Source organism: Phyllobates terribilis, unplaced genomic scaffold (assembly GCF_046119375.1).
Source record: "Phyllobates terribilis strain yellow unplaced genomic scaffold, ASM4611937v1 Scaffold_14__1_contigs__length_39327217, whole genome shotgun sequence".
Lineage (NCBI taxonomy): Eukaryota > Metazoa > Chordata > Amphibia > Anura > Dendrobatidae > Phyllobates > Phyllobates terribilis.
The window spans coordinates 19,592,152-19,606,347 of record NW_027362774.1 but is presented as its reverse complement, the minus strand read 5'-3'; the positions used below and the strand labels follow the sequence as shown (position 1 = coordinate 19,606,347).

The 14,196-nt window shown below is 53.9% G+C and overlaps 1 protein-coding gene across 2 annotated transcripts in view; it reads right to left on the bottom strand.

Annotated features, from left to right (window-relative positions):
* Positions 1–12,715: 12,715 nt before the first annotated feature.
* FBXO31 (F-box protein 31) overlaps positions 12,716–14,196 on the bottom strand; it is a 31,542-nt gene continuing 30,061 nt past the window's right edge. For both annotated transcript variants that reach the window (XM_073659727.1, XM_073659728.1), the window contains one exon: positions 12,716–13,517. In XM_073659727.1, coding sequence (XP_073515828.1) covers positions 13,295–13,517 — 223 coding nt within the window. In that variant the 3' untranslated portion in view covers positions 12,716–13,294. The remainder of the gene's footprint in view (positions 13,518–14,196) is intronic.

Sequence of the window (14,196 nt, the reverse complement as noted above, 5' to 3'; positions counted from 1 at the left end):
AGAGAGAACCCGAGCTCCGACAACTCCCAGAGAGAACCCGAGCTCCGACAACTCCCAGAGAGAGAGAGAACCCGAGCTCCGACAACTCCCAGAGAGAGTGAGAACCCGAGCTCCGCCAACTCCCAGAGTGAGAGAACCCGAGCTCCGCCAACTCCCAGAGAGAGAGCCCGAGCTCCGCCAACTCCCAGAGTGAGAACCCGAGCTCCGACAACTCCCAGAGAGAGAGAACCCGAGCTCCGACAACTCCCAGAGAGAGAGAGAACCCGAGCTCCGACAACTCCCAGAGAGAGAGAGAACCCGAGCTCCGACAACTCACAGCGAGAGAGAACCCGATTTCCGACAACTCACAGAGCGAGAGAGAACCCGAGCTCCGACAACTCCCAGAGAGAGAGAACCCGAGCTCCGACAACTCCCAGAGAGAGAGAACCCGAGCTCCGCCAACTCCCAGAGAGAGAACCCGAGCTCCGACAACTCCCAGAGAGAGAGTGAGAACCCGAGCTCCGCCAACTCCCAGAGAGAGAACCCGAGCTCCGCCAACTCCCAGAGAGAGAGAACCCGAGCTCCGCCAACTCCCAGAGAGAGAGAACCCGAGCTCCGCCAACTCCCAGAGAGAGAGAACCCGAGCTCCGCCAACTCCCAGAGAGAGAGAACCCGAGCTCCGCCAACTCCCAGAGAGAGAGAACCCGAGCTCCGCCAACTCCCAGAGAGAGAGAGAACCCGAGCTCCGCCAACTCCCAGAGAGAACCCGAGCTCCGACAACTCCCAGAGAGAGAGAGAACCCGAGCTCCGACAACTCCCAGAGAGAGAGAGAACCCGAGCTCCGACAACTCCCAGAGAGAGAGAGAACCCGAGCTCCGACAACTCCCAGAGAGAGAGAACCCGAGCTCCGACAACTCCCAGAGAGAGAGAGAGAACCCGAGCTCCGACAACTCCCAGAGAGAGAGAGAGAACCCGAGCTCCGCCAAGTCCCAGAGAGAGAGAACCCGAGCTCCGCCAAGTCCCAGAGAGAGAGAACCCGAGCTCCGCCAAGTCCCAGAGAGAGAGAACCCGAGCTCCGCCAAGTCCCAGAGAGAGAGAACCCGAGCTCCGCCAAGTCCCAGAGAGAGAGAACCCGAGCTCCGCCAAGTCCCAGAGAGAGAGAACCCGAGCTCCGCCAAGTCCCAGAGAGAGAGAACCCGAGCTCCGCCAAGTCCCAGAGAGAGAGAACCCGAGCTCCGCCAAGTCCCAGAGAGAGAGAACCCGAGCTCCGCCAACTCCCAGAGAGAACCTGAGCTCCGACAACTCCCAGAGAGAGAGAGAACCCGAGCTCCGACAACTCCCAGAGAGAGAGAGAGAACCCGAGCTCCGACAACTCCCAGAGAGAGAGAGAGAGAACCCGAGCTCCGGCAACTCCCAGAGAGAACCCGAGCTCCGCCAACTCCCAGAGAGAGAGAGAACCCGAGCTCCGCCAACTCCCAGAGAGAGAGAGAACCCGAGCTCCGCCAACTCCCAGAGAGAGAGAGAACCCGAGCTCCGCCAACTCCCAGAGAGAGAGAGAACCCGAGCTCCGCCAACTCCCAGAGAGAGAGAGAACCCGAGCTCCGCCAACTCCCAGAGAGAGAGAGAACCCGAGCTCCGCCAACTCCCAGAGAGAGAGAGAACCCGAGCTCCGCCAACTCCCAGAGAGAGAGAGAACCCGAGCTCCGCCAACTCCCAGAGAGAGAGAACCCGAGCTCCGCCAACTCCCAGAGAGAGAGAACCCGAGCTCCGACAACCCCCAGAGAGAGAGAACCCGAGCTCCGACAACTCCCAGAGAGAGAGAACCTGAGCTCCGACAACTCCCAGAGAGAACCTGAGCTCCGACAACTCCCAGAGAGAACCTGAGCTCCGACAACTCCCAGAGAGAACCTGAGCTCCGACAACTCCCAGAGAGAGAGAACCTGAGCTCCGACAACTCCCAGAGAGAGAACCTGAGCTCCGACAACTCCCAGAGAGAGAGAGAACCCGAGCTCCGACAACTCCCAGAGAGAGAGAACCCGAGCTCCGACAACTCCCAGAGAGAGAGAACCCGAGCTCCGACAACTCCCAGAGAGAGAGAACCCGAGCTCCGACAACTCCCAGAGAGAGAGAACCCGAGCTCCGACAACTCCCAGAGAGAACCCGAGCTCCGACAACTCCCAGAGAGAACCCGAGCTCCGACAACTCCCAGAGAGAGAGAGAACCCGAGCTCCGACAACTCCCAGAGAGAGTGAGAACCCGAGCTCCGCCAACTCCCAGAGTGAGAGAACCCGAGCTCAACTCCCAGAGAGAGAGCCCGAGCTTCGCCAACTCCCAGAGTGAGAACCCGAGCTCCGACAACTCCCAGAGAGAGAGAGAGAACCCGAGCTCCGCCAACTCCCAGAGAGAGAGAGAACCCAAGCTCCGCCAACTCCCAGAGTGAGAGAGAACCCGAGCTCCGCTAACTCCCAGAGAGAGAACCCGAGCTCCGACAACTCCCAGAGAGAGAGAGTGAGAACCCGAGCTCCGCCAACTCCCAGAGAGAGTGAGAACCCGAGCTCCGCCAACTCCCAGAGAGAGAGAGAACCCGAGCTCCGACAACTCCCAGAGAGAGAGAACCCGAGCTCCGACAGCTCAGAGAGAGAGAGAACCCGAGCTCCGACAACTCCCAGAGAGCGAGAACCCGAGCTCCGACAACTCCCAGAGAGCGAGAACCCGAGCTCCGAAACTCCCAGAGAGAGAGAGAACCCGAGCTCCGACAACTCCCAGAGAGAGAGAACCCGAGCTCCGACAACTCCCAGAGAGCGAGAACCCGAGCTCCGACAACTCCCAGAGAGAGAGAACCCGAGCTCCGACAACTCCCAGAGAGAGAGAGAACCCGAGCTCCGACAACTCCCAGAGAGAGAGAACCCGAGCTCCGACAACTCCCAGTGAGAGAGAACCCGAGCTCCGACAACTCCCAGAGAGAGAGAGAACCCGAGCTCCGACAACTCCCAGAGAGAGAGAACCCGAGCTCCGACAACTCCCAGAGAGAGAGAACCCGAGCTCCGACAACTCAGAGAGAGAGAGAACCCGAGCTCCGACAACTCCCAGAGAGAGAGAACCCGAGCTCCGACAACTCCCAGAGAGAGAGAACCCGAGCTCCGACAACTCCCAGAGAGAGAGAGAACCCGAGCTCCGCCAACTCCCAGAGAGAGAGAGAACCCGAGCTCCGCCAACTCCCAGAGAGAGAGAGAACCCGAGCTCCGCCAACTCCCAGAGAGAGAGAGAGAACCCGAGCTCCGACAACTCCCAGAGAGAGAGAACCCGAGCTCCGCCAACTCCCACAGAGAGAACCCGAGCTCCGCCAACTCCCAGAGAGAGAACCCGAGCTCCGCCAAGTCCCAGAGAGAGAGAACCTGAGCTCCGACAACTCCCAGAGAGAGAGAGAACCCGAGCTCCGACAACTCCCAGAGAGAGAGAGAGAGAACCCGAGCTCCGACAACTCCCAGAGAGAGAGAGAGAACCCGAGCTCCGACAACTCCCAGAGAGAGAGAGAGAGAACCCGAGCTCCGGCAACTCCCAGAGAGAACCTGAGCTCCGACAACCCCCAGAGAGAGAGAGAACCTGAGCTCCGCCAACTCCCAGAGAGAGAGAGAACCCGAGCTCCGCCAACTTCCAGAGAGAGAGAGAACCCGAGCTCCGCCAACTCCCAGAGAGAGAACCCGAGCTCCGCCAACTCCCAGAGAGAGAGAGAACCCGAGCTCCGACAACTCCCAGAGAGAGAGAGAACCCGAGCTCCGACAACTCCCAGAGAGAGAGAGAACCCGAGCTCCGACAACTCCCAGAGAGAGAGAGAACCCGAGCTCCGACAACTCCCAGAGAGAGAGAGAACCCGAGCTCCGCCAACTCCCAGAGAGAGAGAGAACCCGAGCTCCGACAGCTCCCAGAGAGAGAACCCGAGCTCCGCCAACTCCCAGAGAGAGAGAACCCGAGCTCCGACAACTCCCAGAGAGAGAACCCGAGCTCCGACAACCCCCAGAGAGAGAGAACCCGAGCTCCGACAACTCCCAGAGAGAGAGAACCCGAGCTCCGACAACTCCCAGAGAGAGAGAACCTGAGCTCCGACAACTCCCAGAGAGAGAGAACCTGAGCTCCGACAACTCCCAGAGAGAGAGAACCTGAGCTCCGACAACTCCCAGAGAGAGAGAACCTGAGCTCCGACAACTCCCAGAGAGAGAGAACCTGAGCTCCGACAACTCCCAGAGAGAGAGAACCTGAGCTCCGACAACTCCCAGAGAGAGAGAACCCGAGCTCCGACAACTCCCAGAGAGAACCCGAGCTCCGACAACTCCCAGAGAGAGAGAACCCGAGCTCCGACAACTCCCAGAGAGAGAGAACCCGAGCTCCGACAACTCCCAGAGAGAGAGAGAACCCGAGCTCCGACAACTCCCAGAGAGAGAGAGAACCCGAGCTCCGACAACTCCCAGAGAGAGAGAGAACCCGAGCTCCGACAACTCCCAGAGAGAGAGAGAACCCGAGCTTATCTCTGGTGATGGATAGGCGGCATTCTCAGTGATGTCACATCTGATCTCTGGTGATGGATAGGCGGCATTTTCAGTGATGTCACCGCTGATCTCTGGTGATGGATAGGCGGCATTCTCAGCGATGTCACCGCTGATCTCTGGTGATGGATAGGCGGCATTCTCAGTGATGTCACCGCTGATCTCTGGTGATGGATAGGCGGCATTCTCAGTGATGTCACCGCTGATCCCTAGTGATGGATAGGCGGCATTCTCAGTGATGTCACCGCTGATCTCTGGTGATGGATAGGCGGCATTCTCAGTGATGTCACCGCTGATCTCTGGTGATGGATAGGCGGCATTCTCAGTGATGTCACCGCTGATCTCTGGTGATGGATAGGCGGCATTCTCAGTGATGTCACCGCTGATCCCTAGTGATGGATAGGAGGCATTCTCAGTGATGTCACCGCTGATCCCTAGTGATGGATAGGCAGCATTCTCAGTGATGTCACCGCTGATCCCTAGTGATGGATAGGCGGCATTCTCAGCGATGTCACCGCTGATCTCTGGTGATGGATAGGCGGCATTGTCAGTGATGTCACCGCTGATCTCTGGTGATGGATAGGCGGCATTCTCAGTGATGTCACTGGTGATGGATAGGCGGCATTCTCAGTGATGTCACCGCTGATCTCTAGTGATGGATAGGCGGCATTCTCAGTGATGTCACCGCTGATCTCTGGTGATGGATAGGCGGCATTCTCAGTGATGTCACCGCTGATCTCTGGTGATGGATAGGCGGCATTCTCAGTGATGTCACCGCTGATCTCTGGTGATGGATAGGCGGCATTCTCAGTGATGTCACCGCTGATCTGTGGTGATGGATAGGCGGCATTCTCAGTGATGTCACCGCTGATCTCTGGTGATGGATAGGCGGCATTCTCAATGATGTCACCGCTGATCTCTGGTGATTGGATAGGCGGCATTCTCAGTGATGTCACATCTGATCTCTGGTGATGGATAGGCGGCATTCTCAGTGATGTCACCGCTTATCTCTGGTGATGGATAGGCGGCATTCTCAGTGATGTCACCGCTGATCTCTGGTGATGAATAGGCGGCATTCTCAGTGATGTCACCGCTGATCTCTGGTGATGAATAGGCGGCATTCTCAGTGATGTCACCGCTGATCTCTGGTGATGGATAGGTGGCATTCTCAGTGATGTCACTGCTGATCTCTGGTGATTGATAGGCGGCATTCTCAGTGATGTCACCGCTGATCTCTGGTGATGGATAGGAGGCATTCTCAGTGATGTCACCGCTGATCCCTAGTGATGGATAGGCGGCATTCTCAGTGATGTCACCGCTGATCTCTGGTGATGGATAGGCAGCATTCTCAGTGATGTCACCGCTGATCTCTGGTGATGGATAGGCGGCATTCTCAGTGATGTCACAGCTGATCTCTGGTGATGGATAGGCGGCATTCTCAGTGATGTCACCGCTGATCCCTGGTGATGGATAGGCGGCATTCTCAGTGATGTCACCGCTGATCTCTGGTGATGGATAGGCAGCATTCTCAGTGATGTCACCGCTGATCCCTAGTGATGGATAGGCGGCATTCTCAGCGATGTCACCGCTGATCTCTGGTGATGGATAGGCGGCATTCTCAGTGATGTCACCGCTGATCTCTGGTGATGGATAGGCGGCATTGTCAGTGATGTCACCGCTGATCTCTGGTGATGGATAGGCGGCATTCTCAGTGATGTCACTGGTGATGGATAGGCGGCATTCTCAGTGATGTCACCGGTGATGGATAGGCGGCATTCTCAGTGATGTCACCGCTGATCTCTGGTGATGGATAGGCGGCATTCTCAGTGATGTCACCGCTGATCTCTGGTGATGGATAGGCGGCATTCTCAGTGATGTCACCGCTTATCTCTGGTGATGGATAGGCGGCATTCTCAGTGATGTCACCGCTGATCTCTGGTGATGGATAGGCGGCATTCTCAGTGATGTCACCGCTGATCTCTGGTGATGGATAGGAGGCATTCTCAGTGATGTCACCGCTGATCTCTAGTGATGGATAGGCGGCATTCTCAGTGATGTCACCGCTTATCTCTGGTGATGGATAGGCGGCATTCTCAGTGATGTCACCGCTTATCTCTGGTGATGGATAGGCGGCATTCTCAGTGATGTCACATCTGATCTCTGGTGATGGATAGGCGGCATTTTCAGTGATGTCACCGCTTATCTCTGGTGATGGATAGGCGGCATTCTCAGTGATGTCACCGCTGATCTCTGGTGATGGATAGGCGGCATTCTCAGTGATGTCACCGCTGATCTCTGGTGATGGATAGGCGGCATTCTCAGTGATGTCACCGCTGATCTCTGGTGATGGATAGGTGGCATTCTCAGTGATGTCACTGCTGATCTCTGGTGATTGATAGGCGGCATTCTCAGTGATGTCACCGCTGATCTCTGGTGATGGATAGGTGGCATTCTCAGTGATGTCACTGCTGATCCCTGGTGATTGATAGGCGGCATTCTCAGTGATGTCACCGCTTATCTCTGGTGATGGATAGGCGGCATTCTCAGTGATGTCACCGCTGATCTCTGGTGATGGATAGGCGGCATTCTCAGTGATGTCACCGCTGATCTCTGGTGATGGATAGGCGGCATTCTCAGTGATGTCACCGCTGATCTCTGGTGATGGATAGGTGGCATTCTCAGTGATATCACCGCTGATCTCTGGTGATGGATAGGCGGCATTCTCAGTGAGGTCACCGCTGATCTCTGGTGATGGATAGGCGGCATTCTCAGTGATGTCACCGCTGATCTCTGGTGATGGATAGGAGGCATTCTCAGTGATGTCACCTCTGATCTCTAGTGATGGATAGGAGGCATTCTCAGTGATGTCACCGCTGATCTCTGGTGATGGATAGGCGGAATTCTGTGATGTCACCGCTGATCTCTAGTGATGGATAGGCGGCATTCTCAGTGATGTCACCGCTGATCTCTGGTGATGGATAGGAGGCATTCTCAGTGATGTCACCGCTGATCTCTAGTGATGGATAGGCGGCATTCTCAGTGATGTCACCTCTGATCTCTGGTGATGGATAGGCGGCATTCTCAGTGATGTCACCGCTGATCTCTAGTGATGGATAGGCGGCATTCTCAGTGATGTCACCGCTGATCTCTGGTGATGGATAGGTGGCATTCTCAGTGATATCACCGCTGATCTCTGGTGATTGATAGGCGGCATTCTCAGTGATGTCACCGCTGATCTCTGGTGATGGATAGGCGGCATTCTCAGTGATGTCACCGCTGATCTCTGGTGATGGATAGGAGGCATTCTCAGTGATGTCACCGCTGATCTCTAGTGATGGATAGGCGGCATTCTCAGTGATGTCACCGCTGATCTCTGGTGATGGATAGGTGGCATTCTCAGTGATATCACCGCTGATCTCTGGTGATTGATAGGCGGCATTCTCAGTGATGTCACCGCTGATCTCTGGTGATGGATAGGCGGCATTCTCAGTGATGTCACCGCCTTTCTCTGGTGATGGATAGGCGGCATTCTCAGTGATGCCACCGCTGATCTCTAGTGATGGATAGGAGGCATTCTCAGTGATATCACCGCTGATCTCTGGTGATGGATAGGCGGCATTCTCAGTGATGTCATCGCTGATCTCTAGTGATGGATAGGCGGCATTCTCAGTGATGTCACCGCTGATCTCTGGTGATGGATAGGTGGCATTCTCAGTGCTGTCACCTCTGATCTCTGGTGATGGATAGGCGGCATTCTCAGTGATGTCACCGCTGATCTCTGGTGATGGATAGGCGGCATTCTCAGTGATGTCACCGCTGATCTCTAGTGATGGATAGGCGGCATTCTCAGTGATGTCACCGCTGATCTCTGGTGATGGATAGGCGGCATTCTCAATGATGTCACCGCTGATCTCTGGTGATGGATAGGCGGCATTCTCAGTGATGTCACCGCTGATCTCTAGTGATGGATAGGCGGCATTCTCAGTGATGTCACCGCTGATCTCTGGTGATGGATAGGAGGCATTCTCAGTGATGTCACCGCTGATCTCTGGTGATGGATAGGAGGCATTCTCAGTGATGTCACCGCTGATCTCTGGTGATGGATAGGCGGCATTCTCAATGATGTCACCGCTGATCTCTGGTGATGGATAGGCGGCATTCTCAGTGATGTCACATCTGATCTCTGGTGATGGATAGGCGGCATTCTCAGTGATGTCACCGCTTATCTCTGGTGATGGATAGGCGGCATTCTCAGTGATGTCACCGCTGATCTCTGGTGATGAATAGGCGGCATTCTCAGTGATGTCACCGCTGATCTCTGGTGATGAATAGGCGGCATTCTCAGTGATGTCACCGCTGATCTCTGGTGATGGATAGGTGGCATTCTCAGTGATGTCACTGCTGATCTCTGGTGATTGATAGGCGGCATTCTCAGTGATGTCACCGCTGATCTCTGGTGATGGATAGGAGGCATTCTCAGTGATGTCACCGCTGATCCCTAGTGATGGATAGGCGGCATTCTCAGTGATGTCACCGCTGATCTCTGGTGATGGATAGGCAGCATTCTCAGTGATGTCACCGCTGATCTCTGGTGATGGATAGGCGGCATTCTCAGTGATGTCACAGCTGATCTCTGGTGATGGATAGGCGGCATTCTCAGTGATGTCACCGCTGATCCCTGGTGATGGATAGGCGGCATTCTCAGTGATGTCACCGCTGATCTCTGGTGATGGATAGGCAGCATTCTCAGTGATGTCACCGCTGATCCCTAGTGATGGATAGGCGGCATTCTCAGCGATGTCACCGCTGATCTCTGGTGATGGATAGGCGGCATTCTCAGTGATGTCACCGCTGATCTCTGGTGATGGATAGGCGGCATTGTCAGTGATGTCACCGCTGATCTCTGGTGATGGATAGGCGGCATTCTCAGTGATGTCACTGGTGATGGATAGGCGGCATTCTCAGTGATGTCACCGGTGATGGATAGGCGGCATTCTCAGTGATGTCACCGCTGATCTCTGGTGATGGATAGGCGGCATTCTCAGTGATGTCACCGCTGATCTCTGGTGATGGATAGGCGGCATTCTCAGTGATGTCACCGCTTATCTCTGGTGATGGATAGGCGGCATTCTCAGTGATGTCACCGCTGATCTCTGGTGATGGATAGGCGGCATTCTCAGTGATGTCACCGCTGATCTCTGGTGATGGATAGGAGGCATTCTCAGTGATGTCACCGCTGATCTCTAGTGATGGATAGGCGGCATTCTCAGTGATGTCACCGCTTATCTCTGGTGATGGATAGGCGGCATTCTCAGTGATGTCACCGCTTATCTCTGGTGATGGATAGGCGGCATTCTCAGTGATGTCACATCTGATCTCTGGTGATGGATAGGCGGCATTTTCAGTGATGTCACCGCTTATCTCTGGTGATGGATAGGCGGCATTCTCAGTGATGTCACCGCTGATCTCTGGTGATGGATAGGCGGCATTCTCAGTGATGTCACCGCTGATCTCTGGTGATGGATAGGCGGCATTCTCAGTGATGTCACCGCTGATCTCTGGTGATGGATAGGTGGCATTCTCAGTGATGTCACTGCTGATCTCTGGTGATTGATAGGCGGCATTCTCAGTGATGTCACCGCTGATCTCTGGTGATGGATAGGTGGCATTCTCAGTGATGTCACTGCTGATCCCTGGTGATTGATAGGCGGCATTCTCAGTGATGTCACCGCTTATCTCTGGTGATGGATAGGCGGCATTCTCAGTGATGTCACCGCTGATCTCTGGTGATGGATAGGCGGCATTCTCAGTGATGTCACCGCTGATCTCTGGTGATGGATAGGCGGCATTCTCAGTGATGTCACCGCTGATCTCTGGTGATGGATAGGTGGCATTCTCAGTGATATCACCGCTGATCTCTGGTGATGGATAGGCGGCATTCTCAGTGAGGTCACCGCTGATCTCTGGTGATGGATAGGCGGCATTCTCAGTGATGTCACCGCTGATCTCTGGTGATGGATAGGAGGCATTCTCAGTGATGTCACCTCTGATCTCTAGTGATGGATAGGAGGCATTCTCAGTGATGTCACCGCTGATCTCTGGTGATGGATAGGCGGCATTCTCAGTGATGTCACCGCTGATCTCTAGTGATGGATAGGCGGCATTCTCAGTGATGTCACCGCTGATCTCTGGTGATGGATAGGAGGCATTCTCAGTGATGTCACCGCTGATCTCTAGTGATGGATAGGCGGCATTCTCAGTGATGTCACCTCTGATCTCTGGTGATGGATAGGCGGCATTCTCAGTGATGTCACCGCTGATCTCTAGTGATGGATAGGCGGCATTCTCAGTGATGTCACCGCTGATCTCTGGTGATGGATAGGTGGCATTCTCAGTGATATCACCGCTGATCTCTGGTGATTGATAGGCGGCATTCTCAGTGATGTCACCGCTGATCTCTGGTGATGGATAGGCGGCATTCTCAGTGATGTCACCGCCTTTCTCTGGTGATGGATAGGCGGCATTCTCAGTGATGCCACCGCTGATCTCTAGTGATGGATAGGAGGCATTCTCAGTGATATCACCGCTGATCTCTGGTGATGGATAGGCGGCATTCTCAGTGATGTCATCGCTGATCTCTAGTGATGGATAGGCGGCATTCTCAGTGATGTCACCGCTGATCTCTGGTGATGGATAGGTGGCATTCTCAGTGCTGTCACCTCTGATCTCTGGTGATGGATAGGCGGCATTCTCAGTGATGTCACCGCTGATCTCTGGTGATGGATAGGCGGCATTCTCAGTGATGTCACCGCTGATCTCTAGTGATGGATAGGCGGCATTCTCAGTGATGTCACCGCTGATCTCTGGTGATGGATAGGCGGCATTCTCAATGATGTCACCGCTGATCTCTGGTGATGGATAGGCGGCATTCTCAGTGATGTCACCGCTGATCTCTAGTGATGGATAGGCGGCATTCTCAGTGATGTCACCGCTGATCTCTGGTGATGGATAGGAGGCATTCTCAGTGATGTCACCGCTGATCTCTGGTGATGGATAGGAGGCATTCTCAGTGATGTCACCGCTGATCTCTGGTGATGGATAGGCGGCATTCTCAATGATGTCACCTCTGATCTCTGGTGATGGATAGGCGGCATTCTCAGTGATGTCACTGCTGATCTCTGGTGATGGATAGGCGGCATTCTCAGTGATGTCACTGCTGATCTCTGGTGATGGATAGGCGGCATTCTCAGTGATGTCACCGCTGATCTCTAGTGATGGATAGGCAGCATTCTCAGTGATGTCACCGCTGATCTCTAGTGATGGATAGGAGGCATTCTCAGTGATGTCACCGCTGATCTCTAGTGATGGATAGGCGGTATTCTCAGTGATGTCACTGCTGATCTCTGGTGATGGATAGGCGGCATTCTCAGTGATGTCACCGCTGATCTCTAGTGATGGATAGGCGGCATTCTCAGTGATGTCACCGCTGATCTCTAGTGATGGATAGGCGGTATTCTCAGTGATGTCACTGCTGATCTCTGGTGATGGATAGGCGGCATTCTCAGTGATGTCACCGCTGATCTCTAGTGATGGATAGGCGGCATTCTCAGTGATGTCACTGCTGATCTCTGGTGATGGATAGGAGGCATTCTCAGTGATGTCACCGCTGATCTCACTACTGATATATTCGGTTGTGATTCATTAACCATTCATTTCTGAAGATTTTCAAACACTCAAGTTTAATTACAATCAAATCAAAACCTGTACATGGTGGGGGATCTGGTACAGTGTGTCAGGAGACAGCAGAGCTATTAACCCTGTAAACAGAAAAAATGAAATAAATAAGATACGATCGCGGGGCGACATCTGCTCCGATCTGACGCCTCCTACATTCGCGCTCTCGTGTCTCCGCAGATCTCGTTTAATCAGTTGTAACGACACTAAAAACATAACGAGGAAAAAAAAAGTGAACTAAGACACATGGAAGCGTCAGCCGAGCAAAATCCCCGCTCCTCAGCGCCGTGGTGCTGATACCACCCATTAGATTGCAAGCTCCTTCGGTCACGGCCCTATACGGTGAAATTCCTTTGTTCTGGCATCTAGTAATCCAGAAATCCTGATAATCTGCCACATATATGCAGGAAAGCTGCGTGGACGAGGCCGCTCCCCTGAATATAAAGCTTCGGCAGAGCAGCAGATTTTAAGTGTTTTATTTTCGCTCCGTCATGGTGAACACATTAATCTCTATTTTCAGCCCCGCGGTTTTCGCTGGCGTCATTCGCGGCGGCGGCGGCAGAAATGTGACGGGAGCGCAGGAAGCTGCAGATTGTGGTTATAGCTGCAGTGCCATCTTGTGTCGAAAAGTGTTATGACAAGCAGCAGCCCTAACGCAGGGTGTACGGGACACGAATACACGGATGTTCTCCAGTCCGGTCCACATGGATTTTCCTCCAGGTTTTGGAAGCAGATTTGCATTTTCCTGCTATAGACAGGTGTAGAAAAATAAGGGCTGGTTACTCTGCCCTGACAGTCCCCCAGATACGGCCCGGTCCCCCCATATTTATATATTATTACATAGGTTAGGCGGATTATATACATTACACAAGGTTTGCTTCTAGTTTCCTTCTTAAAAGCTTCACTTCCTAATTCACAGGTGTCTTATCGTAACTTTGCAATGTGCTGCAGAGCCCCCGACACACGAGGGGTTACTGCGTACATGCGCGGGCCGGGCCTGGTCCCCGGGGTGGTGATCCGGGAGGGCGGCCGCGGCCCCTCTAGGTTGTCCATAGTTGCATAGCTTTCAGCATTTCGTCGAAGGCTTCTAGTGATGGCGGCTGCGAGTTCTGAAATCTGTCCTTCATTCGACTGTACAAACTGAACGAGCGCAGCTCCAGCCAGATAAACCCAAAGCGATCGTCGTCAAAGAGGATGAAGAGGCCAGGGGTCCGCTCTGGGCTGCTGAACCCATGGCCGGCGATCAGGCCGGTCCCAAAGAAACTGAAAAAAAAAAATATATATATTTTAAGATAATTCCTAAACATCTTCTTTCAAGATCTGATACACTGTGACGCAGCAGCAGCTGTAGAGTATAACACCTGACCTCACGGGCAGGTCTCACCCGCAGGGTCATGTATACTTATATCCCCTCGTCCACCGATACCTCCTCCGGAGAGGAAGAGATAGTATGCGCCGTTCCCAGACCGTGTGCGGGCAGAGCGCTTGACCACTCGACGGCACGGGCAGAGCGCTTGACCGCTCGACGGCACGGGCAGAGCGCTTGACCGCTCGACGGCACGGGCAGGATGCTGCAGCTCCGGGGGTGCGCACACAAGTGACAACACATCACTGTATAGATAAAGGGCTGCAACTTTCTAATAAACTTGTCTGAGGGATTGTTACAATTGTATCAGGTCTGTACAGTCCACCCACTGGACAGAACTCTTTATGCTAGTTTGTTACAATGTATCAGTCCGGAGTTCCATGCGCTGCTGCTTTAATGATTAGGTCTGTAGAGGATTTCAGCCTCTGCATCTTTCAATTCCATGACAGCAAGCAGAGACGCTGAGCATGGTGCCATACCGTGTCTAACGAAAGTATTCACCCCCCTTTGGCTTTTTACCTATTTTGTTACATTACAACCAGTGTGTAAATATTTCTGCAATCCGATTTGTGTGTG